At 51.6% G+C, this 27079-nt stretch overlaps 1 protein-coding gene across 5 annotated transcripts in view; it reads left to right on the top strand.

Moving 5' to 3' along the window:
• The window catches only part of SRL (sarcalumenin), a 67998-nt gene that overhangs the window by 37308 nt on the left and 3611 nt on the right, over positions 1 to 27079 (top strand). For 4 of the 5 annotated variants that reach the window (XM_077985397.1, XM_077985394.1, XM_077985395.1 and 1 more), the window contains 4 exons: positions 15543 to 15644; positions 17542 to 17637; positions 22926 to 23042; positions 24275 to 24508. In XM_077985397.1, the coding sequence (XP_077841523.1) occupies positions 15608 to 15644; positions 17542 to 17637; positions 22926 to 23042; positions 24275 to 24508 (484 nt within the window). In that variant the 5' untranslated portion in view covers positions 15543 to 15607. Of the gene's footprint in view, positions 1 to 10361; positions 11883 to 15542; positions 15645 to 17541; positions 17638 to 22925; positions 23043 to 24274; positions 24509 to 27079 lie in introns of all 5 variants that reach the window. The other variant, XM_028841606.2, reaches the window with a different exon arrangement.

Genomic DNA, 27079 nt, shown 5'->3' with positions numbered 1-27079 from the left:
TCAGCTGTGATTTCACTTGTGCGGGAGAAGCAAAGCGCCGCTGTACTGGAGGCCAGAACTGCTCCTGCCCTGTCTCTGCAGCTGAGCCCTGGCTGCGTTCTCCCGGCCCGAGTGGTTTCTGAAGGGCTGATTGTCTCACTCCCAGTGCTCCCTTCCCTGGAGGATGAGGAGGCCACACAGCACTGCTAATGACCTCCCTCCGACTGTGTTGCTGTCTCAGAGAGCTTTGAAGAGCCCTTACCAGCCCTCTGCCTTCAGAAAGGGCCTTCCTCCCATTCTCAGAAAGACGTGGCCCTTAGAATGGGTGTTTAGACTTCCTGAGTGCGCATTTGCGTTGGGGGTGAAGTGCGGGGTCACCTCACTTCAGTGAGTGAACAGAAGAGATGCGACGTGGTGGGGAGAGGGGAGGCCACATGTGGCCTCAGATGTTGCTCGTGAATCAGGGCTGACTGAGGCTGGAGTCAGGGACTGCAGTGGTTAACTTTGGGATCAGCGAACGAGTTCCTGGCCCCTGGGAGTGTTGACAGCTCTGCCTGCTTCGTTCCCAGACCAGCCAGAACTTCACCAAGAGCGCAGGGCTCACCCCCGAGGCACCCTGCAGCTCCCGGCCTAAGCTGCCTCTGGCTGGCAGCCAGGGAGGAGGAGTCCCAGGCAGAAGGACGGCTCTGGGTCCCCTGACTGAGCCCCCAGACCCGGAGGGCTAAAGGAACAGTGTGAAGGGCCAGCTGGCTGGGCTCTTGTCTGAAGCTGGCTCTGCTTTGGCCCACTCAGCAAATTTGGGATTTGGCCTGGTGTCTTTGCTCTTCTAGGAAAGAATGATGTTCATAGCTGACATTTGTTGAAATGCTTTTGAGCACCACCTGATGTCTAAAACACTCTGACGGGGCTGGCAAAGCAGGTATTGTTATCTGCGTTTTATGGGTGAATAAATGGAGGCTCACTTGAGCCCAGAAGTTTGAGACCAACCTGGGCAACATAGTGAGACCTTGTCTTTTTTTTTTTTTTTTTTTTTTTTTTTTTTTTTTTTTGAGACGGAGTCTCGCTCTGCCGCCCAGGCTGGAGTGCAGTGGCCGGATCTCAGCTCACTGCAGGCTCCGCCTCCCGGGTTCACGCAATTCTCCTGCCTCAGCCTCCCCAGTAGCTGGGACTACAGGCGCCCGCCACCTCGCCCGGCTAGTTTTTTGTATTTTTTAGTAGAGACGGGGTTTCACCGTGTTAGCCAGGATGGTCTCGATCTCCTGACCTCGTGATCCGCCCGCCTCGGCCTCCCAAAGTGCTGGGATTACAGGCTTGAGCCACCGCGCCCGGCCGAGACCTTGTCTTTACAAAAAATAAAACAATTAGCCAGGCGTGTTGGCGCGTGCCTCTGGTCCCAGCTACTCTGGAGGCTGAAGTATGACAAGCATGACAAGTAGGAAGGCTGCAGTGAGCCTTCATCGCACTGCAGCACTCCAGTCCGGGTGACAGAGCAAGACCCTGTTTCTAAGGGACAGGGTCTGTAAAAAAAGAAAAAGAGTAAGGGGCAGAACCCAGCTCTCTTGACTTCCAGGTGCATTCAGAGAGACCAGCCACTGTCCAGGAGGCCAGAGCCTCAGCCCCAGGAAGAAAGAAAAGATATAGCTGGGGGCCTGGCTCAGGCTAGGGAAGGTGTCACACCCACTTCCCAAGCTCCCACATTTCTCAAGAAGATTTCCTCCAGCTTCCCTGGATTGGGGATGGGGTGGGCCTGGATTCCTTGACCCCTTCACCTGCCAAGCTGGAGATGGCTCTGGCCTTCACCCAGGATAGCTGTTAGACTGAGACCTGGGGGAGCCAGGCTCCATTGGCTTCCAGTGAGTCTTTTCCTGTCTGGGGCCCAAAAGTTAGACCAGCACCTCCTCCCCACAGATCCCAGGGAGATTCGATTTCTTCGGACTGGGAGGTGGGGGGAAACCAGCCACCTGCTTCGGTCTGTCTCAGAACCCAGCCGGCATCCCTTTCTCCTTCCTTTCCCTTTCCTCCCCAGCTAGGCCCCTCTGAAGGGAGGCAGCAGGCCCAAGGCCTCCTGTAAGAATTTCTGTTCACTGCAGGCACGGCTGATCTCTGGAAAAATTGAGTGCTCTGTAGAGCATCCCTGCTAGTAATTGACTCACACTGAGGGGTTAGGATATCATGTTTTGTTCTTTCTGAGGTATTTGTCTTTCAAAAGTGAATAGTGGCCAGGCATCGTGGCTCATGCCTATAATCCCAGCACTTTGGGAGGTTGAGGCGGGTGGATCACTTGAGTCCGGAGTTTGAGACCAGCCTGGCAAACATGGTGAAACCCCATCTCTACAAAAAATACAAAAATTAGCCGAGTGTGGTTGCATGCACTTGTGGTCCCAGCTACTCAGGAGGCTGAGGCAGGAGAATTGCTTGAATCTGGGAGGCGGATGTTGCAGTGAGCCGAGATTGCACCACTGTACTCCAGCCTGAGCCACAGAGATGGTGTCTCAAAAAATAAATAAATACATAAAATAAAAATAAAACAAAAGTCAATAGTCATGTATATTCATGACTCCTCCAGGCATCAGTGACAAGCATATATATATATGATGGTTGTGGGATTTCTGGTAATTTCTTCCTACCTCCCAAACCAAGAATTTCCAGGCATTGGAGGTAGAGTGGGGAGTGAAGTTATTCTGTCAATTCTCAGGACTCTATGGACTAAAAACAATTGTGTTGAAGTCTTAATCCCTTTTTTTTTTTTTTTTTTTTTTTGAGACAGGGTCTCGCTCTGTTGCCTAGGCTGGAGTGTAGTGGTGTGGTCAAAGCTCATTGCAACTTCAAACTTCTAGGCTCAAGGGCTCCGTCAACCACAGCCTCGCCAGTAGTTGGGACCGCAGGCACACGCCACCATGCCGAGCTAATTTTAAAATTTTTTGTAAAGATCAGGTCTTGCTTTGTTACCCAGGCTGATTTCAAACTCCTGGGCTCTAGGGATCCTCTCATCTCAGTCTCCCAAAGTGCTGGGATTACAGGCGTGAGCCACGGTTCTCGGAGCCACTGCGCCCCGCCTAGAACAATTCTTTTTAAAGAGTGGAAGAGGGTGGGCTAAGAAATCACTGCCCTAGGGTAGACTTAGACATTGGTTGGCCCACTGCTGGGAGAGCGTCCATAGACAGCTGAGTTCTAGAAGTAGACTGCTGCCAGCTACCTTAACTAGCACCGTGGCCTTGGGACAAGCACTTATCAGGGTTTTAGGGTTTTGTTCATGAGTGAAATCATACCAGTTAGTCTACGAGAAGATCTCTCTGGACTCCCAAATCCCAAGGTTCTTTCCGATTGCTGCCTTGGTCATTGTGCCCTGTCATACTTTTGTCGTTGTATCCTATTCCCTGGATGACTCATTTTAAGGGCTAGAGTCCAGCCAGGGACAAGCTGTCCCAGTGGGATTAGCCTTGACTTTAGGAGCATGGCCAGGAAGCCAAAGAAACCTTCCAAGAATGGCTGCCTCAGCCCCTGCACTCTGGTCGCCCGTGTTGGGAGAAGAGGGAAAGGCTGAAAGAATGGCGGAAGAGGACCTCAGGGGTCCTGGGAGGATGCAGACAAGCCTTCCTCCAGCCAGAATTTCTCTTCTTGGGTCCTTATGGGTGACGGCCTTCTGCAAAGTTGTCCTAAGACTTCATCTAAGAAGTGGAAGAGGCTGGGTGTGGTGGCTAATGCCTGTAATCCCAGCACTTTGGGAGACCAAGGTGGGTGGATCACCTGAGGTCAAGAGTTCAAGACCAGCCTGGCCAACATGGTGAAACTGCGTCTCTACTAAAAATACAAAAATTAGCTGGGAGTGATGGTGGGCATCTGTAATCCCAGCTACTCGGGAGGCTGAGGCAGGAGAATCGCTTGAACCCAGGAGGCAGAGGTTGCAGTGAGCCAAGATCGCACCACTGCACTCCACCCTGAGCAACAGAGTGAGACTTTGTCTCAAAAAAAAAAAAGGTGGAAGAGCAAGAGGTCCTGAGCAGTGAATGTTTACCCAGTAGGATAAAGTCAAGGAAAGACAGGACGCCGGAAGAGGCTGCTGGCCCACGTTTGCCCAGTCCACGAGTGTTCAGAGACAAGATGTAGAACAAGGAAGGGGGCAGGCTGCCTGTTCTGCGGTGTGAATTCTGTTTTCTGAATCGCTCCCTGCTACAATGAGATACAGCCAATGAGAGCCAAAGCGTGGGGTAGGGAGTGGATGGGGGCAAGACATGGGGCTCATGTATATGCCATAGCTGGTGCTCCTCACCCTCTGGGACAGATGAACCAGACAGAGATTTGGAGAGTGATTCCTGCCCCCCCCCCCACCCCCCGCCCCGCCTCCGTGGGGATTTTATTACTAATGACTCATTTGCATAACTGTGTATGAGTAATGGCCAGAGGTATTTTACTTACGCATGACTTTGGACTTGCTAGCTCTGGTTCAAATGGATGAGAAGTCATGTGGAAGAATAACTTTGGCAGGTACTTGTTAGAAACATGTGCTAAGGAGACTTGGATGGGCTGGAATAGAATCAACATTTGATTCCACGAAGGCACTGAATACATTCAACATCCAGAGGTGGGCTCAAAACAGGTCCTGACCTCTATTCTCTCCATCTCTAGTTTCAACTTCAAGACAGAGCTTCCTGGCCCTTGATACTAACTATATTTAGTGCAGAGGGTCTGAAATGCTGGTGTTCTGTAGAATCCCCTTGTGAAACACACAGATACACGTTGACCCAGCCCCAGAAGCTGGGTATCTGGGCTTGAACAGCTCAGCAGGTCATGGTCACTCCCAGGGAGCTTTGCTCCGTCTCTTGGCCTGAGTTCCAGCCCATCCCTGGAATGAGTTGTGAGGCAAACGACCTGACTTCCGTGTGTCTGTTTCCTCATTTCAAGAGAGGTTAACAACCCTTGCTTTTTCTGCCTCAGAGGGCTGCTAGGAGCATCAGAGAAGAATAAGCACAGGAAACTACCTTGGAAAGATGGAGTCCTACGTGAGGGAAGGAGATGACCCAGCTCAGAGCCTGGCATGTGTGGACTGGCAAAGTGAAAATATGCTGTAAGGGTGGCTCACACCTGTAATCCCAGCACTTTGGAAGGCTGAGGTGGGAGGATCACTTGAGGCCAGGAGTTCGAGACCAGCCTGGGCAACATAGTGAGACCTCATCTCTACAAAAATGAAAAAAATCAGCTAGATGTGGTGGCACACGCCTGGAGTTCCAGCTATTTGGGGGGCTGAGGTGGGAGGATCCCTTGAGCCCAGGAGGTGGAGGCTGCAGTGAACTCTCATTGTGCCACTGAACTCCAGCCTGGGCGACAGCAAGACCTGTCAAAAAAAAAAAGAAAAAAAAAAAAGATGCTGTAAGCCGGATGTCTTGGGATGTTGGAGAAAATAATGGATAGGAGGCTCTAGACAGATACTAATATTCTGAGGGAAGAAGCAAGGAGAGTAAAGGAGCAGGACTTGCCAGTCTCCCTCCAATATTTCCCTGTAGACACTGGGGCACACAAATTCAGCGAGAGCAGGAAGTACAAAGCAGGTGGCTGTCTCTGCTGTTTGATCTTTCCTCACCCCATGAGTCACTTTTATGGAACCCTAGCACTTCATGGTGAAGTTCACCTCATGGTGAACTCCGTGGGGGCAGAAAGAACTCCAGACTAAGGGTCATAACTTGGGCTCTGTCCCACCCCTGCCCCGATCTTGGGCGAGTCTCTGAAGGTCTCTGGCCAGAGCTTCCTCCTTTACAGTTGGACTCACGAGGGCCCTTGGCAACTTCACAGTCCTCTGAGTTCATGTAAAAGTGCTTTGGAATGAGACAGAGCTGTAGAAACAAAATCAGGGCGTTTGGTTCGTGGTGGAGAGAGGAGAGAGGGACTGAGCCTGGGGCTCTGGGAGGCTGTAGGGCTGGTGGGAGCTGCTGGAAAGCTGGCCCCCCGAGAAAGGCTGGTGGCAGAGGGACTGGTGGGAGAAGCAGGATTGGTGTGTGTCGTGCTTGGCCTGGGTGTGAGTGGGGCTGGGGCCTTCCCATGGTCTCTGGGCAGAGTTGGGGCCTGCTATTCCTGTGCCCTGACGTCAGTCCTGGGCCTGGCCTGGCCGGAGCCAGGGTGGCTACCCTGGCAGGAGCACATACAGTGCGGCACTTCATGTCCCGGGATAGACCAAGACTCATCTTACTGGGGATTCACCTCTCCAGGGTGTCCTGGGTCCTCTGCGGCCTCCCTGCCCCAGGGCCAATAGGGTGCTTCGGCAAGAGGCGAGGGAGGCAGAAAAGACACCAGCCTTGATTTCCCAGGATTGAAGTGAGATGTCCTGGGATGGAAGTGAGTGTAATCAGAGGCTCCCACACCTCTGTCTGCGCCTTCAAGAGGAGAACCAGGTCCAGTGGCACAGCTGCTTCCTGGGGACTGAGCTCTGGGGCCTAATGGGACAGCTTGTTTCATTGAGAGACTTTCTGTTGAAGCAGTTATTTTTAGCCTGGGAAGAAAGGTCATAGTGTAAGAAGCCTTTATCCTCAGTCCTTTTTACTCCAAATTGTTTAGCTGAAGTTCAGGGGAAGCTCGGCCCTAAGTTGTGAAAACCAGGGAAGAGCTTGAATATAAATGTGCATACATGCATGCACATGCCTCGCTTCCTGCCCAGGGCCCAGGAGTGGAAACACACAGCAGTGTGAAGGTCATGGTCATGGTGAACCCCCAAAGTCTGGAGTCTTCATCCCCCTTGGGACTATGTGGCCCTCTCACCTTTACCAGGGAAAAGGGCTTTTGAGACTGTCAGAAATGTTATAGGACATCAGACCTAGAGTTCATTCAGCTCAGTATCATTATCACCACTATCATCCTCATCGTCATCATCATGATCATCACCATCGTCATCATCATCGTCATCATCACTATCATCATCATCACCATCATCATCACAACTTCATCATCAGCATGGTCATTACCATCATCATCATCATCACCATCATCACCATCACGATCCTCATCATCATCATCATCACCATAACGATCCTCATCATCATCGTCACCACCATCATCATCACGATCCTCTTCATTAGCATGGTCATCACCATCATTGAAGGGCAACAGGAGCCCATGGAAAGGGCTGGATTCCCAGAGGAGAAGCCTTAACCACTGCTGTTCCAAAGGCAAACGCCAGGTCCTAGGAGACCCACCCCAACGTGGGAGCCCACAATGGGGATCCTCAGTGGGGTGGGCCTGCGAGTGGGGAGGGCCTGGGAACTGAAACCTGGGGGTCAAGATTATTTGATTTGGTAGTTGCAGTGGTTTGCAACTTTGTGTGTTATCTAAGAACTTTTTTTTTAAATTTAATCTTGATGCTGGTGCTATACCCTGGATTATTTAAATCAAAACCGCAGAGAAAGGGAAGTATGGGACCAAAAAACAGGTGATTTCAACATGCAGCCAATGCTGAGAATCGCTGGCTGAGGGGTAGTTTGTGAGGTGGTGTAGCCCAGCACTTCTCAGACTATAATGTGCACAGGACTCGCCTGGCCATTTTGTTAAAATGCAAATTCTGATTCAATGGGTCCAGGCTGGAGCTTAAAAGTCTGCATCTCTAACAGGCTCCCAGGGGATACTGTGGCTCTGAAGTTACATGGCCCAAGCCAATTATTAGCTGTGTGACATTCAACAAGGGCCTCAATGTCTCTGGTTCCAGTCTTCTCGTCTGTAAAAATAGGGATATGAGACTGGGTGTGGTGGCTCACGCCTGTAATCCCAGCACTTTGAGAGGCTGAGGTGGGTGGATCCCTTGAGGTCAGGAGTTCAAGACCAGCCTGGCCAACATAGTGAAACCCCGTCTCTACTAAAAATACAAAAATTAACCTGGCATGCGCCTGTAATCCCAGCGACTTGGGAGGCTGAGGCAGGAGAATCGCTTGAACCCAGGAGGTGGAGGTTACAGTGAACCGAGATCGTGTCACTGCACTCCAGCCTGGGTGACAGAGTGAGACCTTGTCTCAAAAAAAAAAAAAGGAATATGAGTAATACTCATTTTACCAAAACAAGTAAGATTAAGAAAATTCAGTATGATGAGGATACTGTTTTATATATAAAGTGCTTAAGCATTGTCTGGCAGGCTGTATCTCAGATATGTACATACAGATGTACGTCATGTACACTGTACGTGTCCTGCTGCTCAAAGGACAGTCAGTCTCCTCTGATTAAACCAAGTTCCCAGCATAGATTTTTCTGCAGGGGTGGAAGGCAGAGAGATAGAGATGTAGGTGAAGGAGTCAGGACTTACAGGTATGTAGGTGGTGACGAAAGATTAAAATGAGCAACACTCAGCTCCCTGTCCTGTCCCCCACAGAGAGACCAGGAATTCTTATCAGTACCCAAATCTAACTGCGGACCTCTTCCAGCACTTTCTGTGGGTCAGGCAGGGTCCCAGGCCCTGGGAACACAGAATTAAATTGGATTCCTGTAAATCAGGAGCCAGGACCAGTACGGAGCATGAGCCTTGAGAGAAGGCGTGTGCAGGCAGGAGCAGAGGTGCCGGCAGGAAGGGCTTCCCTGTGCCCCGCTAAGCACAGCATGGCATGGAAGCCTGGACAGGCGCTGGGCAGTTCTGGGCTCTGGTCACCCATTAGCTGCCTAGTAGTGACGTATCTGGGGCAGGGCAAAGATCTCTGGACTTTCACTAATTCAGCTCTAAAATCTTTCTGACAGTCATAAAGCAGGTTAAAGGGCCGTGCATATGAAAGTGCTGGGGGAAAAGTTGTATATTTCAATCCACGGGGCTCCTCTGTAGTAAAAGGCACCAAGCTTCACATCTTTCTGAGTTTGACAGCAGGCTGGCTGTCTATGGGAACTAATGAGAAAATATTTGCTTCTGATCCCTGGAGGCCGCCCCAGCTTTTGGGGAACAAGGGTGGGCACCCTGAGGGAGAAGGGGTACCCCAAGAAGTGACTTTTCTTTGTGGGAAGGAGAGATGGGAGTAGCAAGTGGTGGCCTGAGAGAGGGGGGTTGTCTGCATCCAGCAGATAGGTGGGGTGCTCTTCCTCAGAGAGGGGCCTTGAGAGTCCAGGGAGAACAGAGACCGCCTCAGCTGCCCCGAGGCATGAGCCTGTGGTCCCCTCATCTCCATGAACCTGCAATGTCCCCCATAAACAGACCCTAGCCTGGGGACAGGGGGTAGAGGGGTGGGCCTAATGGGCCCCATTTTCTTTTCTTTTTTTTTTTTTGAGATGGAGTCTTGCTGTGTTGCGCAGTCTGGAGTGCAGTGGCGTGATCTCGGCTCACTGCAGCCTCCACCTCCCGGGTTCAAGTGATTCTCCAACCTCAGCCTCCTGAGTAGCTGGGATAACAGGTGTGTGTCACCACACCTGGTTACTTTTTTTGTATTTTTAGTAGAGATGAGGTTTCACCATGTTGGCCAGGCTGGTCTCAAACTCCCAATCTCAGGTGATCTGCCTATCTCGAGCTCCCAAAGTGCTGGGATTACAGGCATGAGCCACCACACTTGGCCTTTTCTGACCCCATTTTCCGAACATATTAAACTTGATCCTTGACAGAGGTCTCTGGCACAGACAAGGCCCCTACTCTTCTCTCTTCCTGAGCCCTCCACTCTCTGGGTTAAGCTGCAGTCCTGTACAAGGGGATCCCCTTGGAAGGGGTTGGCCAGAGCCTTCGGGAAGCCAGGCCCGGCCTGTTTTGGATATCTCCTCCTCAGGCCATGTGCCCTCTAATCTAAGGTAGGGAGGCCAGCAAATGCCTGCCCTTACTGGGACAGGGTTAGATGTGTGACTTAATAAGGTTGAGAGCCACAAGTAATCCCCCAAGCACTGTGCCCTGTAACCTAAGATTATCCCGCCTGCAAACACCTGTTTTCACTCCTTTGCTGAGAGCAGTATTAAAAGCCTGCTGGTTAATGATGGTAGGAACTGCGACGAGCTGGGATGCACAGGCATTTGTCCCATCTTGGAAGCATCTCCAAGGTTGAGCCCGGCTGCACATGCCCATGAGCAAGGATGAGGAAGGACTGGAAGGGCTCATCCAAGTTTCCCTCCCTATACAGTCATCAGGACCAAGCCGGGAAGGTTGAAGGTCAGGGCCAGGGTCGCGGGGGTTCTCGGGTTAGCACAGCTGCTCACTTCTTAGTGATGGACAGTGGGTCAGTCCTTTAACTCCCTGATCCACAGTTTCCACATCTTGGGAGGGAGGCAGGATAACACCTATTCCGCTCTCTACGTACGAGGTAGTCCTGAAGACCTAGGTTGATAGGCGTAACACTGCACACCAGGCCAACACCACATCCCGGAAGACGGGAGCTGGGTTGATGTAGACTCTTTTGAGAAACACAGCCAGTGCCAACCCTGTGAAACTGACCAATCATGTTCTAATCATTTAGAACTGCAAGTCTCCGCGTCGGGTGGCACAGAGGATGTTGGCAATTTGTTGGAGAATCATTTCTCTGCTGGAGACGCAAGTCTAGAGGAGAAAGAAAGGGCGCTTTATGCAGACACAGCCCCTCAAGACAAGAAACTGCTCCTTCACTGCCCAGATGGCAGGGAGGCCGAGAGCCCCGAGAAGACCCCCGTGTCTGCCCCCGGCCCGGGCTCCGATCCTGAAGCCAGCCTTTCCAATGCCTCAGCCACAGAGTCACCTCCACCTGGGGAAAAGGACAACAGGGACTCTGCGGGGCCTGGGGAGGAAAAGAATGGCCCACCAGTGGCAAGCGCCCTCCCTTCAGGAGGGGCCGAGGGGCCTGTGGAAGAGGAGTGGCCAGAGCCCAGTTCTGGAGAGGGAATAGCAGAGGAGGAGACTGGGCTTGGGCTCCCCACGGAGGGAGCTGCCAGTGGAGAGGCAGGAGAACAGGCTGGGGGCCATGAACTCCCTGAGGAAGTCCAGGAGGTCCCAGGGGACAGCCCGGTGCAGGAAGCAGTGGCAGGGACAGCAGAGCCGGAGGCAGAGGGGGCCTCTCCTCGCTCAGAGGGTGATGGGTTCCACTCACTGAACACAGAGGCCGAGGGCAGCCCTGGGCCTGGCCAGGAGCCTGCAGTGCCAGAGGGAGCCCCTGATGTCGCGACTATTGTGCGAGAGTCGGAGCCGGATATTGACACAGAAGCCAGTGAGGGCACCGAGGACCAGGGGGAGCCCGGCCCAGCTGCAGAGGCCAGTGCAGAGCCTGGGGGCGCCCAGAGCGCCAAGGCAGGGGACACTGAGGAGAACCAGGCCCCAGAGATGACCGAGGAGGACGCAGATGAGGCCTCCTCTGAAGAGGAAAGTGGCGATGGAGGTGAAAGCGAGGAAGAAGGAGGAGTTCCCTCTGAAGAGGAGTCTGAAGAGGACAGTGGCGATGGGGCTAGCTCAGAAGAAGCAGAGGGCACCTCCGAGGAGGCCACGCAGACCCAGGAGGCCGAGGAGCCCCAGGAAGCCAGGGAACCCCAGGAAGGCAGGGATCTCCAGGAAGCTGAGGAGCCCCAGGAAGGTGGAGCGCCACAGGAAAGTGGGGAGCCCCAGGAAGGTGGAGCGCCACAGGAAAGTGGGGAGCCCCAGGAAGGTGGGGATCCCCAGGAAGCCAGGGAGCCCCAGGAAGGTGGGGATCTCCAGGAAGCCAGGGAGCCCCAGGAAGGCAGGGATCTCCAGGAAGCCGAGGAGCCCCAGGAAGGTGGAGCGCCACAGGAAAGCGGGGAGCCCCAGGAAGCCGGGGAGCCCCACGAAGGCGGAGATCTCCAGGAAGCTGGGGAGCCCCAGGAAGGCGGGGAGCTTCAGGAAGCCACAGGAACCACAAGCCACAGGGACAGAGGGGCCCAGCCTGGCTCGGAGGAATTGAATACGGAGTCCGTGGGCAGTGAGACCCTGGACATGAAGGCAGAGGAGCCTGAGGAGGGACATCAGGGGAGGGAGAGTCCCATCATTGCTGCCCAGGGTAGGAATTAATTCCCTAATAGCAACCCCGTCCCTTGGGCAGCTGCATTCTCCCTGGAAGTCTTGTGTGCAGGGGACAGGCAGGGACAGAAGAAGGTGGCAGAGGGTGGCAGGCCCTTTTCAGGGTCCCGGCCCAGGGAGGTGCCTTCAGGCTGTGCATTGGCTGCTGGCCTCCAGTTTGAAAGGGGCAGTGAGAGGGGTCAGAGGGGCCCCCAGAACCTCCCTTTAGGGTCCCTGATGCGCCGTAGCCCATGCCATTGCCTCAACCTAAAGGAGCAAGGAGCTAATGGCATGATCGGTGCCCTGTGATTGGCGGGTGGAGGGACGTGCAGGGAGTGGATGGGGGTGGGTTGGGAACTTCCCTGATGATTCCCTTAGTGGGCTAGGACTGGGGTCTCCCCTTGAAGACTAGGCTGTAGGAAGCATTGCAGAACCAGGACCGAGGGGTCAGGATCATGAGATGAGAACTCAGGCTGTGACCACCATTGTCTCTCAAATGCCCACCTAAAGCCGCCAAGGCTGCCCTCAAAAGTCTGGGGGCCAGGAGCAGAGGGGGAAGGACAGGGCCGAAGCTCTCGGGCAGTGTGAGAATTGCAGCCGATGCGAGGGTCGGTCAGGCACCTTCATGGCTGCATCTGCTTAGTGCATGGACTTAGACCAGGAGTGGGGCTTTCAGGGTAGAGGTCAAGGTCAAGTCTTCACTCTCCAAGATGGCTTCCCCACAGGCTTTCTTGCAGAATTCATTTACATCCTTTTTTCTTTTTCTTTTTTTTTGACAGGGTCTTGCTCTGTCACCCAGGCTGGGGTGCAGTCGTGCAACCATAGCTCACTGCAGCTTCTAACTCCTGGGCTCAAGTGCTCAAGCGATCCTCCCACCTCAGCCTCCTGAGTAGCTGGGACTACAGACATGTACTATCACGCTTGGCAATTTTTTTTTTTTTTTTTTTTGAGACAGAGTCTCGCTCTATCGCCCAGGCTGTAGTACAGTGGCGCGATCTCAACTCACTGCAAGCTCTGCCTCCCGGGTTCACGCCATTCTCCTGCCTCAGCCTCCTTTTTTTTTAAAAAAAGGAGTTTTTGTAAAAATACAAAAACTCCTTTTGTATTTTTAGTAGAGACGGGGTTTCACCGTATTAGCCAGGATAGTCTCGATCTGACCTCATGATCCGCCCACCTTGGCCTCCCAAAGTGCTGGGATTACAGGCTTGAGCCACCACTCCCAGTCAATTTATATACTATCTACATACTATTTATATACTACCTGTCAGGAATTGTACTCCATAAGGGCAGGTGTGTGCTGTGGTCAGTCAGCTCCCTATTCTGGGTCTGGGGTTGGGGCTGCCTGGGACTGGTTTAAAGAGTCACTGTCATGAGATGCTGCAAGAGGCACATGGACTCTTTTTTGGTTCTCACCCCTAGTGGAGCTGGCCTCCTTCTGCCCCATAAGGCCCGAGTCCACCCCTCTTCTACTCGCCTAAAATCCTCTGTGCAGGCAGCCTGGGAAGAAGCGGCTGTGATATCATAGGCTCAGGAACGGGAGCCTCCCTCTCCCTGGGAGCCTGCAGCAGGCACCCACATCACTTGATCTCTGGGTGAGAAGCAACAGTTGCTCCCCTCAACACACACACACACACACACACACACACACACAGATCCACAGACACACGGACACACAGATACACAGATACAGACAACAGAGAGACACAGACAGAAACATACACACGGATACAGAGATACAGACACACAGAGGCACACACATGGATACAGAGACTCACAGAGACAGACACAGATCCACAGACACACACACAGATACACAGATACAGACAACAGAGAGACACAGACACAGAAATATACACACAGATACAGAGATACAGACGCACAGCGACACAGAAACACAGAGACACACACACACGTAGATACACACAGACTCACACAGATACAGAGATACAGAAACATACAGACACACAGAAACAGACCCACATATGCAACACAGACATGCACAGGCATACACAGACACAGAGACACACAGACACAGAGATCTACACAGAAACACATAGAAACACAGACACCGAGACAGACACAACACACACACACACACACACACACCCTTCAGTGGCCCTCCCAGCCGTCCTTCCCACACGGCCAGTGTGATCCTGATGAAATGCTCATGTGGCCTCGGCGGCTGCCTGCCTGGAGCCCCTCACTGGCTCCCATTGCGCTTGGGATGAGACCTAAAGCCCTGTGGAAGGTCCTGCCTGGTCAGGCCTGAGGACCTCAGCAGCTCCCCAGCACTTAGGCCTCCCTGACTGCAGCCGGACTCCCCTTCTCCTGCTTCTTGCTAAACAAGGCTCGTCTGGGGCTTTCGCAGAACGCTTCTCTCCACCCTTCACCTAACTCCCTCCCTGAGCAGAGACCTGGGGAGGCTTTCTGTGACCCTGCTGCTGAGACCACAGGTGCAGGTACACCCTGAGCCCCACTTAGCTTTCAGAATGTTTCCTTCTGTGGCCACCTCATCATCTGTAATGATTACATTTTATTATTATTATTATTTTTTTTTTTTTTTTTTTTTTTGAGACGGAGTCTCGCTGTGTCTCCCAGGCTGGAGTGCAGTGGCGCGATCTCGGCTCACTGCAAGCTCCGCCTCCCGGGTTCACGCCATTCTCCCGCCTCAGCCTCCCAAGTAGCTGAGACTACAGGCGCCTGCCACCTCGCCCGGCTAATTTTTTGTATTTTTAGTAGAGACGGGGTTTCACCGTGTTAGCCAGGATAGTCTCGATCTCCTGACCTCGTGATCCACCCGCCTCGGCCTCCCAAAGTGCTGGGATTACAGGCTTGAGCCACCGCGCCCGGCCTATTATTATTATTTTTATTATTTTTGAGACAGGGTCTCCCTCTTTTGCCCAGGCTGGAGTTCAAGCCAAAAGGCATTCTCCTACCCACCCCCAAAGCCTCCAGAGATGTTTGATGTTTTAATTTTTTGAGACAGGGTCTTGTTCTGTGACCTAGGCTGGAGTGCCATGGAGTGATCATGGCTCACTGCAACCTTGACCTCCTTAGTTGAGAGAATCCTCCTGTCTCAGCTTCCTGAGCTGAGACTATGGGTGTGTACCACTGCCTGGAAAATTTTTTTGGTAGAGATGGGGTCTTGCTGTGTTGCCCAGGCTGGTCTCAAACTTTTGGGCTCAAGTGATCCTTCCATCTCGGCCTCCTAAAGTGCTGGGATTACAGGTGTAAGCCACTGCACTCGGCCCCAACGTTACTTTAAAGACTATCATCTCTGACTCCGCTGGACTAAGAGCAACTGCCTAAGGGCAGGAGTTGTGCCTGTTTTGGGCACCACCGCATTCCCAGCATGATGCTCAGTGCCTGGCATGGCGAAGGTGTTCAATGCATATTTGTTGAATATATGAAATAAATAGATAAGAAGGTTTCTGCAGGTTGAGATGTGGACCAGCTTCCCGAATGTGAATACATTGCACATGGAGCTTCATAGAGTTTGGATGATTAAATTCCTTCCTAAAGGCAGAACTCAGTCCAGTGTAACTTGGCAAGACCCCGCTGAGCCCCTGCTTGAGGTCCAGCCTTCGTCTGCCTCGCCGGGGCACAGAGCTCAGCTGGCTGTTCGCTTGGCCCTCACCTGGCTGTCTGCTTCTCTCCACAGAAGATACGGAGGATGCAAATGAAGAAGCCCCACTGAGGGACCGCTCCCACATCGAGAAGACCCTCATGCTGAATGAGGACAAGCCATCTGATGACTACTCTGGTAACCAGGGGAGGGAGATGTGCCCAGGGCTGGGACAGCCCAGCCCGCCAGGGCCCAGGCAGACACCTGGAGGCTCCTGAGAGCCAGGGCACGCTGGGGCTGTATCTTGGAGGCCGGAGGGGACGTTGGGGAAGAGGAGAGCTCTGAATGTGGGAGGCTTCATGGAGGAGGCTCTGTGAGCGGGGTCCAAGCCTCGGGGTTTCAGGTGGGCACAGAGGAGGAAGGGCCGTCCAAGCAGACGGCCCAGTGTGGGCGAATCCAGTGTGGCCCCATGCTGTGCGGGGGAGGATGCTTAACACACACCCATCTCCTTTGCTGTGATTTTTAGTTTATAAAGCCATGTCATGTGTCGTATTTCATTTTATCTTTGAAACCCAAGGACTGCAGCAGGGCTTGTGTCCTCTTAATCAATGAACCACCTAAGTGGAGCTCAGGCTGGCAGCGATTTGCTCCTGCACACAGCTAGGGGGTGGTGGATCGAGGGGTAGAGTCTCGCTAGCCTGACTCGCCACCCCATGGGCCTTCCTATTGGTGCCTCCCTCCTACTGTGGGCTCCCAGCAGGGAGCTTCCTCTTAGAAAGAGGCCACCTGGATTATCTGACCCACCCCCGGGAGTGTCTGGAAGTACAGTGACAGGCCAAGGACAGGGCCAGGGTGCCGTTCTGCAGGCCTGCTGGATGCTGGGCCTCCTTGCCTTCTAAGCCTCAGGGAGCACACACAGAGGTGGGCGACAGAGATGGAATTCTCATCCACTAAAGAAAGGGCTTGCAGTGAGGCTGCAGACCGAGACAAGGTTTCAGACACCTATTGAGGTGAGGAAGGAGGAGAGAGGTTTTAAAAAAAAACGTCGGCATAGTGGCTTATGTCTGTAATTCCAGCACTTTGGGAGGCTGAGGTGGGTGGATCGCTTGAGCCCAGGAGTTAAAGCCTGCAGTGATCTATGACTGCACCACTGCACTCCAGCCTGGGCGACAGAGCAAGATCCTGTCTCTAAAAAAATAAATAAATAGGCCAGCCGGGCGCGGTGGCTCAAGCCTGTAATCCCAGCACTTTGGGAGGCCGAGACGGGCGGATCACAAGGTCAGGAGATCAAGACCATCCTGGCTAACACGGTGAAACCCCGTCTCTACTAAAAATACAAAAAAATTAGCTGGGCGTGGTGGCGGGCGCCTGTAGTCCCAGCTACTCGGGAGGCTGAGGCAGGAGAATGGCGTGAACCCGGGAGGCGGAGCTTGTAGTGAGCCGAGATCGCGCCACTGCACTCCAGCCTGGGTGACAGAGCAAGACTCTGTCTCAAAAAAAAAAAAAAAAAAAATAAATAAATAAATAAATAAATAGGCCAGGCGCGGTGGCTCAAGCCTGTAATCCCAGCACTTTGGGAGGCTGAGACGGGCAGATCACGAGGTCAGGAGATCGAGACCATCCTGGCTAACACGGTGAAACCCCATCTCTACTAAAAAATACAAAAAACTAGCCGGGCGAGGTGGCGGGCGCCTGTAGTCCCAGCTACTCGGGAGGCTGAGGCAGGAGAATGGTGTAAACCCGGGAGGCGGAGCTTGCAGTGAGCTGAGATCCAGCCACTGCGCTCCAGCCTGGGCGACAGAGCGAGACTCCGTCTCAAAAAAATAAATTAAAATAAATAAATAAATAAATAAAATAAAATAAAATAATCAAACAGCTCAGGAGGCTTTGGGGGTGGGTGGGAGGTTTCTGTGGGTTGAGATGTGGGCCAGCTCCCCAAACGCAAATACATTGCACAGTCGCTGGGCTGCAAACAGCGCTTGCTCCCCACCAGGCAGGGGTGGAGCTGCCCTGGGTGGTGAGACCCCTCCACAATGGAGGAGCTGCCTGGATCGCACCTGCCTAATGCTCTTCCCTTGGCCCTCTCTGTCTCCAGCGGTGCTTCAGCGGCTTCGGAAGATCTACCACTCATCCATCAAGCCCCTGGAGCAGTCCTACAAGTACAATGAGCTCCGGCAGCATGAGATCACAGGTAGGACATGAGCTCGTAGGTAGGGCACGAGATCACAGGTAGGGCATGAGATCACAGGTAGGACATGAGCTCGTAGGTAGGGCATGAGATCACAGGTAGGGCATGAGATCACAGGTATGGCACAGGCCTGTTGGCGGGGTCGCACCACTGACCAGCCCGTACTCCCCCGGTGCCCACACAGGTTCAGGAGCTCGTTCATGACGTGTGCGAGGACTCACGGGTCTGGGTCTGGGCTCCCCCTGGGAGTTGGAAAGGACGACACCTCCACCACGGAGCTACCCTGTCACCAGCAGAGCGCGATGCTTTCCCAGGGTGTTACAGATGCATTTTGGTTTTAAGCCTTTATGCTCCAGTCATGCACATTTGAGTTTTCAAGGGCAATGATGCCAATTTCGATCCCTCCTGTGCTGGAGAGCCACAGATGCCCCCTGTCTACTCACAGGTGGTGCCTGAGTCCTCTGATCACTCCGTTCCTTCCCCTCCTCCTATTGCCCTTCCTCTCTGCTTCCTTTGGGCCTGGATTCTTTACAAAATTGGTTTTCAAAATAATAAAAATAAGACACACTTGTTGCAAAAAATTCAAATAACGCAGAATAGTATATGTCGAAAAATAAAAATTCTATTCTCGACCTCCAACTTCTTTAATTCGACTCCCAGAGAAACCCATTGTTATAGTGAAGACTTCCAGGCATTTCCTCTTCATGTGTGCACACACAGATGGATGTCATTTTTTGTTTTTACAAACATGGGATCCTGTTACATGAGCTGTGTGTGTGTGGAGTCCCCCCTCCTTCCCTCTGACGGCTGTGTGCTCTTCCCCTGTGTGACCATGCCATGCTCTGGAAAACCAGCACCTTCCCGGTGGCTCATGCCTGTAATCCCAGTGCTTTGGGAGGCAGAGATGGGAGGATGGCTTGGGCCCAGGAGTTTGAGATCAACCTGGGCAACATAGTGAGACCCTGTCTCTACAAAATATACAAAAATTAGGGGCGGGCATGGTGGCTCACGCCTGTAATCCCCGCACTTTGGGAGGCCGAGGCGGGCAGATCACGAGGTCAGGAGTTCGAGAACAGCCTGACCAATGAAACCAAAAATACAAAAATTAGCCGGGCGTGGTGGCGGGCAGCTGTAATCCCAGCTACTTAGGAGGGTGAGGCAGGAGAATTGCTTGAACCCGGGAGGCAGAGGTTGCAGTGAGCCAAGATCCTGCCACTGCACTCCAGCCTGGGCAGCAGAGCAAGACTCCATCTCAAAACAAACAAACAAAACACACGGAAAAATTGGGGCACAGCGCGATGGCTCATAGCACTTTTAAAAACAATCCTATGGCCAGGCATGGTGGCTCACACCTCTAGTCCCAGCACTTTGGGAGGCTGAGGCGAGCAGATCACTTGAGGCCAGGAGTTTGAGACCAGCCTGGCCAACATGGCAAAACCCTGTCTCTACTAAAAATACAAAAATTGGTTGGGTCTGGTGGTGGGTGCCTATAATCCCAGCTACTGGGGAGACTGAGGCACGAGAATCACTTGAACTGGGGAGGCAGAGGTTGTAGTGAGCTGAGATTGTGCCACTGCACTCCAGCCTGGGTGACAGAGCGAGACTCCGTCTTAAAAAAATAAAAAAGAGCTGGACATGGTGGCATGTGCCTGTGGTCCCAGCCACTTGGGAGGCTGAGGCAGGAGGATCATTTGAGCCTGGGAGGCAGAGATTGCAGGTTGCAGTAAGCTGCGATTGCACCAGTGCACTCCAGCCTGGGCGACAGAGTGAGACCCTGTCCCCCACCAAAAAAAAAAATTGGAACACTGCAATTAAACATTTTGCTAGTTGTTACCATATTGTCTCCCATGATACCAATTTGTACTCTTAATAACAGTAGATGAGAATCCTTGTTTCCCAACAGCAATGCCATTTAAAAATGTTACTCATCTTTGGTCCGGGCGCAGTGGCTCATGCCTGTAATCCCAGCACTTGGGGAGGCCGAGGCGGGCGGATCACGAGGTCAGGAGTTCAAGACCAGCCTGGCCAATGTGGTGAAACTCCATCTCTACTAAAAATACAAAAATTAGCCAGGCATGGTGGCGCGTGCCTGCCTGTGATCCCAGCTACTTGGGAGGCTGAGGCAGAAGAAATGCTTCAACCCAGGAGGTGGAGGTTGCAGTGAGCCAAGACTGCACCACTGCACTCCAGCCTGGTGACAGAGCAAGATTCCGACTCAAAAAAAAAAAGTTACTCATCTTTAAAAAATTTAGCAATGGTATCTTATTGTTTTGTGAATGAGATTACAAGTCTTTCCCTGTGTTAATCTGGCTGTTTCTATGTGATCTCGTTTGATGCTCCGGATGGCTGTAAGTGGCCAGGGTATAATAGGGTTTGTGTTCTTCCTGTCTACAGAGGGGAACCTGAGGCCCAGAGACGTGCTGGGTTACCCAGGATCACACAGCTGGAAGCAGGGAATACCCGGTTCCACAGCTGCCTACACTGTTTTTCATAGTCTAGGAGCCAGTTATCGCCCCCTTTGTAGCGGACGCACAGCCATTGGTGTGAGCTTACAGAGCCTCCCAAAGGCTTTCTCTTCCTCTCTTGGCCCTAAGACCCAGAGGCTTGGCCCTCCCAGGAAACTTATGTGGACAGCAGCAGGGGCCAGGAGCTCCAGTGTCCCCAGGGCATGGCGCTCTGCAGGGCGGGCCTGCTTTCTGGCCCCTGCGCTCGCCTTCTGGGCTTGGCTCCTAACTCCTAGTCTCTGGCCAGCTTCCTTGTAACCTCTCCCAGGCTCACCTCCCACCTCCTGCGTAGGCCAGCGGTGCCCCCTGCTGTGAGGAGCCGAAACCACAGCACCAGGAAAGGGCCCTGTTTGTGGCTTGTCTCAGAGAACAGGAACATCTAGGTCTCTCCTTGTCGTCACCTGGGCCGGTGTTAAGAGACTGTAACATCTCTGTGGCTGTAACTTGGGACTCCTGCCACCCTCTCAGCCTCCTTATCCCTTCCTGGCCCTCAGCCAGGGCTTGACTTACACGGAGATGTGTCTCCTGTGTATTCACAGGCAGGAAGGGATGGGGCAGGGCCATGGTGTTGCTCTCAGGCAATGTACGTGTGCCTGCCCTGTATAAGACTCCACCTGGTTAGGACTGAGCTTTAGCCTCAGAGAAGGAAGACCAGAACATCCGAAAGCAAGATACAGAAGAGGAAGCACATGGCAGCACTCTCTGTAAAAAGATAGGGGCCGGGTGTGGGGGCTCACGCCTGTAATCCAAGCACTTTGGGAGGCCGAGGCAGGTGGATCACTTGAGGTCAAGAGTTCGAGACCAGCCTGGCCAACATGGTAAAACCCCATCTCTACTAAAAATACAAAAATTAGCCAGGCATGGTGTCATGCACCTGTAGTTCCAGCTGCTTGGGAGGTTAAGGCAGAAGAATGGCTTAAACCCAGGAGGCGGAGGCTGCAGTGAGCTGAGATCGTGCCACTGCACTTTAGCCTGGGCAATAGAGCAAGACTGTGTCTCAAAAAATAAAAATAAAAAAAAAAAATGGGGAAGTGCTGGGTGCCGGGCTCATGCCTGTAATAGTAGCACTTTGGGAGGCCGAGGTGGGTGGATCTCTTGAACCCAGGAGTTGGAGACCAGCCTAGGCAACATGGCAAGACCCCATCTCTACTCTAAATACAAAAATGAGCTGGGCTTGGTGATACATGCCTGTAGTCTCAGCTACTCAAGAGGCTGAGGTGGGGGCATTGCTTGAGCCTGGGAGCTCGAGGCTACATGAGCTATGATCGCACCACTGCACTCTGGCCTGAGCAACAGAGTGAGACCCTGTCTCAAAAAAAAAGAAAGAAAAAAGAAAAGAAAAGATGGGGAATGTGATAGCTACTAATATTGCTTACATATGCATTGAAATGTCTAAAATAACATGTAAGAAATCAGCAGTGGTTACCTATTCCAGGGGGTGTGAGGGCTGAGGCAGACTGGGACGGAGATGGGAAACTTTTCACTGTTTACCATTTTATATTCCTGATCTTTGAACCAAGAGATTAAATAAATTAAAATCATAACAAATAAATGAAACAAAAGGGGAGTGCCTAGTGTTTTTCGGGCGAACTGCTGGCCTCAGGGAGACAAGTCTGGAGAACTTCGGTGCTGAATTATGCAGGGCTGACCCTCTGTGCTGTAGTCCAGAGAAGAGCTGAAAGAGCTGAGGCCTGAAAATCTGCAATAAGATTGACCACACCCCACGCCGAAAGCCTCTCCCCTTCCCTCCCTGGCCGCTGGATTTGAAAGCACTGGAGCATTCTATTTTTCCTCTTAGGGACCCACCTGGAGTGGCCCTTGGCTGGGTCATCTCCCCAACATGGCCTTCGGAAGGACATTGGATGCAGGACCCAAGAATTGCCAGTTCATTGTTTGGTTTTGGGCACTGGCAAATTTGTCATGGACTTTAGAGGCTAGTGTTTGAGCGTGGCCCTAGAAGAGGGTTAGTGCAATGACTCACACCTGTAATCCCAGCACTTTGGGAAGCCAAGGTGGGAGGATTGCTTGAGCCCAGAAGTTTGAGACCAGCCTGAGCAATGCTGCAAGACCCTGTCTCTACAAAAAAATGTAAAAAGTAGCTGGGCATAGTGGCACATGCCTGTAGTCCCAGCTACTACTTGGGAGGCTGAAGTGGGAGGATTGCTTGAGCCCAGTCATCATAGTGGGGTACAATTGCACCACTGCATTTCAGCCTGGGCAACGGAGACCCTCATTATAAGCAAAAGAGGAGAGAAAGAGAGAGAGACTGGCCTTAGAGCCCAGGATTAGGCTGTATTGGGAGTTTCGGGATCCCCATGTTGGAAGAGAGGAAAGCTGCAGAGGCTGGAAACAGGTAGGGTCTGAGTCCAGATCACCCAAGATTATACAAGCTGCTCCACATCCATCCTCCATTCTCAACCCAGATTCTCTCCATGTGGAAGCTCTGTCTTCCTTTTTCTATAAGCTTTTCTCCTCCAGATTTAACCAGGAGACCTAACCCAGAGTGAGTTCCAAGTCAGGGTTCGTTGAATTCACGGAGATACTTCTTCTGGTGGGGGCAGATGTGCCAAGGATCTGAGCAAGGCCCAAAAGTGACTTCTGTGTCTTTTTACTGGGTGATCGCACTTATGTAGCAAGAGAAGTGCCACTGGGGGCTACACACATCTGATTCATGGAGAATTCCACAACTCAATTGGATGGACGGTGAGATGCTTTGGAGTACGGTGCCATACCCTGTGTCTGAACTTTTGTTGGATTTATTCCATTTCTACTTCCTGTCGCCCACAGACGGAGAGATTACCTCCAAGCCCATGGTGCTGTTCCTGGGACCGTGGAGTGTTGGTAAATCTACCATGATAAACTACCTCCTTGGACTGGAAAATACTCGCTATCAGCTCTATACAGGTAATCAATCTTCTTGTGTGATTGTTGGGATTTGAATGCTATGTTTTCATGGTGTAAAAGCACCATGAAAAGTTAAATCACTGGCCGGGCATGAAGACTCATGCCTGTGATACCAGCACTTTGGGAGGCCAAGGCAGTGGATCACTTGAGGCCATTGGTTTGAGACCAGCCTGGCCAACATGGCAAAAACCCCGCCTCTACTAAAAAAATATGAAAATTAGCCAAGTGTGGTGACACATGCCTGTAATCCCAGCTACTCGGGAGGCTGAGACATGAGAATTGCTTGAACCTAGGAGGCAGAGATTGTAGTGAGCTGAGATTGCGCTACTGCACTCCAGCCTGGGTGACAGAGCGAGACTCCATCTCAAAAAAAAAAAAAAAAGAGAGAAAAAAGGAAAGTTATGCCACTACGAAATTTGAGGGCCGGGTGCGGTGGTTCATGCCTGTAATCCCAGCACTTTGGGAGACCAAGGCAGGTGGATCACGAGGTCAGATGGAGACCATCCTGGTGAACACAGTGAAATCCCATCTCTACTAAAAATACAAAAAACTTCACTGGGCATGGTGGCAGGTGCCCGTAGTCCCAGCTACTGGGGAGGCTGAGGCAGGAGAATGACATGAACCTGGGAGGCGGAGCTTGCAGTGAGCCGAGATCACGCCATTGCACTCCAGCCTGGGCGACAAAGCGCGACTCTGTCTCACAAAAAAAAAAAAAAAAAGAAAAAGAAAAAGGCTGGGCACGGTGACTCTATGCCTGTAATCCCAGCATGTTGGGAAGCCGAGGCAGGAGGATCACCTGAGGTCAGGAGTTCGAGACCAGCCTGGCCAACATTGTGAAACCCTGTCTCTACTAAAAATACAAAAAATTAGCTGGGTGTGGTGGTCCTCACCTGTAATCTCAGTACTTTGGGATGCCAAGGTGGGCAGATCATTTGAGGTCAGAAGTTCCAGACCAGTGGGAGAATCGCTTGAACCCAGGAGATGGAGGCTGCAGTGAGCTGAGATTGCACCACTGCTTTCCAGCCTGGGTGACAGAGCAAGACTCCATCTCAAAAAAAAAGGTAACTGTTATGTTACATATGTTTTACTACAATTAAAGCCCCAATAGCTTAGCCAACATATGCAATTCTGTTGCAAAAGTCTCCCTGTGACACCCAGCATATACACATGCTTCTCAGTAGGTCCGTTTCACAGAGATCTCGTATTCCTTCACCTCTCACCCCGTGTGCCAGGCGCCGAACCCACCACCTCTGAGTTCACGGTCCTCATGCATGGGCCCAAGCTGAAAACCATCGAGGGCATCGTCATGGCTGCTGACAGCGCCCGCTCCTTCTCACCCCTTGAGAAGTTTGGCCAGAATTTCCTAGAGAAGCTGATTGGCATTGAGGTTCCCCACAAACTTCTGGAGAGGGTCACTTTTGTGGACACACCAGGCATCATCGAGAACCGCAAGCAGCAAGAAAGAGGTAATTTAGCCCTCATTTCTGAACAGTGTAAGCTCTGTTTCAAAAAATTATTTTTGGCCAGGCATGGTGGCTCATGCCTGTGATCCCGGCTCTTTGGGAGGCCAATACAGAGGATCCCTTGAGGCCAGGGGTTCAAGACCAGCCTGAGCAACATAGTGAGACTCCATCTCTATAAAAAAATTTAAAAGATTAGTCAGGCATGGTGGCATGTGCCTGTGGTCCTAGCTACCCAGGAGGCTGAGATGGGAATATTGCTTGAGCCAAGGAGGTTGAGGCTGCAGTGAGCCATAATTGTGCCACTGCACTCCAGCCTGGGCAAGAGTAAGACCCTATCTCATATAAATAAATCAATAAATAGGGCTGGGCACAGTGGCTCACACCTGTAATCCCAGCACTCCGGGAGGCCAAGGCAGATGGATCACTTGAGCCAAGGTGTTCTAGACCAGCTTGGACAACATGGTAAAACCCTGCCTCCACAAAAACTATAAAAATTAGGCTGGCATGGTGGCACATGTCTGTAGTCCCAGCTACTTGGGAGGCTGAGTTGCGAGGATTGCTTGAGCCCAGGAGGTCAAGGCTGCAGTGAGCTGTGGTCATGCCACTGCACTCCAGCCTTGGTGACACAGCAAGACTCTGTCTCAAAAAAAAAAAAAAAAGAAGGAAGAAAGAAAAGAAAACGACTTTTGACAGTGGGTGGTAGGCAGGCAGGGAGAGGACGTGTGCCCAGTGTTGCCCACAATCAGGAGAGGCATTCTTAACTTCCACCCCTTCTTGTCATCACTGCGATGCCACTTGGGTTTTGGAGTGCCTGGTCCTCCTACCTTCCCGAGGACTGATTTGGTTTGGAGACGGCAATATTTTCCAAAGTGGGGGCCTAGTCCTCTCTGCAAGCAGCTCTGAGAGGTTCAAGCTGGGGCTCAGTTGTCTCCGGGAGGCCCCGTCTGTCCTGTGTAGCCAAGGGCCTGGACTAATTGGATCACAGTAACAGTATATTTGACTTCTGGCTAAATTGGGTCTGGTGCTCCTGGGCCTGCTGTAGGTTGAACCTGACCGTCAACTCTTCCTATTCCCGGTTTCTGCTTTTCCAGGATTGCTTCCCCATAAGGCTTTAGCAGGCTTCTTCAAAGCCCTACTTGCCCTCTGGTAGCAGGGGAACGCTACTTTGGGCCTGTCTGACTTCACTTACATGAGAGTAGGCAAAATCAGAAAGACAGAAACCGGAGTGGTTTTAACCAGGGGCTCGGGGGAAGGGGAGATGGGCTGTAACTGTTAAATGGGTACAGAGTTTTCAATTTGGGAAGATGAATAAGTTCCAAAGAGGGATAGCGGTGATGGTTGTACAACAGTGTGAATGTATTTAATGAACAAGGCTGACAACCAGGCCACAAGACTAGAAGCCAGATGCTGCCAGGCATGCGGCTATGGAGTAGACCACTGAGTCCTGCCATGAGGCAAGGCTATCTGCAGTGAGTCCTGAACAGAGCAGTGCGGGAATATGTGACCAGACGGTGGATCTCAGTTTATGGTTACAACTCCAATTGTGGTTATAAGTAGATCCTGTAGTAATGATATTAGCAGTAATATTAGAAGCAATTAATAATAGTAGTAATATTAGTAATATTATAGTATATTTAATTATATTATTATGGCATAACAACATTCACAGTAGCATTAGTAATATTAATAATGTTAATAATTATAATAGTAAATTGTACCCCTACTACACATTGGATAATTTTATACATTATTGTAAAAAAAAAAGATTTCAATGTTTTTAAGATAGTTAGTCCTCATCTCCTCAGTTTTCTTATTTGCAAAGAAAACTAGGAAATAAGAAGCTAATGGAATTAAAATGTATTCTGCACCAGCTGTATGACTGGAATTTTAGGTGCTCTCCTATATTTACAGCAACATGGTAATCTTTATATCAACTCAGATGTTGATATTGTTCTTGTCATTTTGGAGCTAAAAAAGTAGAGCTTAGAGGCATTTAATATACAGCAGGCCAGGGGCAAAGCTCAAATTCTAGTCCAGGTCTCAATGCCAAGCCCACACTCCTTCCCCCTAAATAATGCATTCATTCTTTCATGTTCTTCTAATTCCTCATTTCTCTCCCTCAGCATCTTTGCTATTGCCCCAGGTCCTTTTAGACAATAGGACAATCTCCATTTTGAACAGGTATTTAGCTTTCTTGGAAACTTGGATTTCACAGTAGATTAAAACAATGACCAGGTGGGATGTGGTGGCTCATGCCTATAACCACAGCACTTTGGGAGGCTGAGGTGGGAAGATTCTTAAACCTGGGAGGTTGAGGCTGCAGTGAGCTGTAATCATGCCACTGCACTCCAACCTGGGCGACAGAGTGAGACCCTGTCTCAAAAAACAAACCAACAAGAAAAACAAGGATCAGGTTGTTCTTGGTTGAAGGTTGGCAAGGGACAGGTTATATCATTGACTTTTTAATAGTCTTTAGACACCCAGAAAATCCATAGTGCTGTTCCTTCTTTCAACCCCCAGAATGGTTCAGTTCTGAAAGGAGGTGTGCGGGCTTTGAGGGAGGTCTACTCAGTT

This window comes from Macaca mulatta, chromosome 20 (genome assembly GCF_049350105.2).
Source record: "Macaca mulatta isolate MMU2019108-1 chromosome 20, T2T-MMU8v2.0, whole genome shotgun sequence".
Taxonomy (NCBI): Eukaryota; Metazoa; Chordata; class Mammalia; order Primates; family Cercopithecidae; genus Macaca; species Macaca mulatta.
This window is presented reverse-complemented; position numbering and strand designations above follow the sequence as displayed.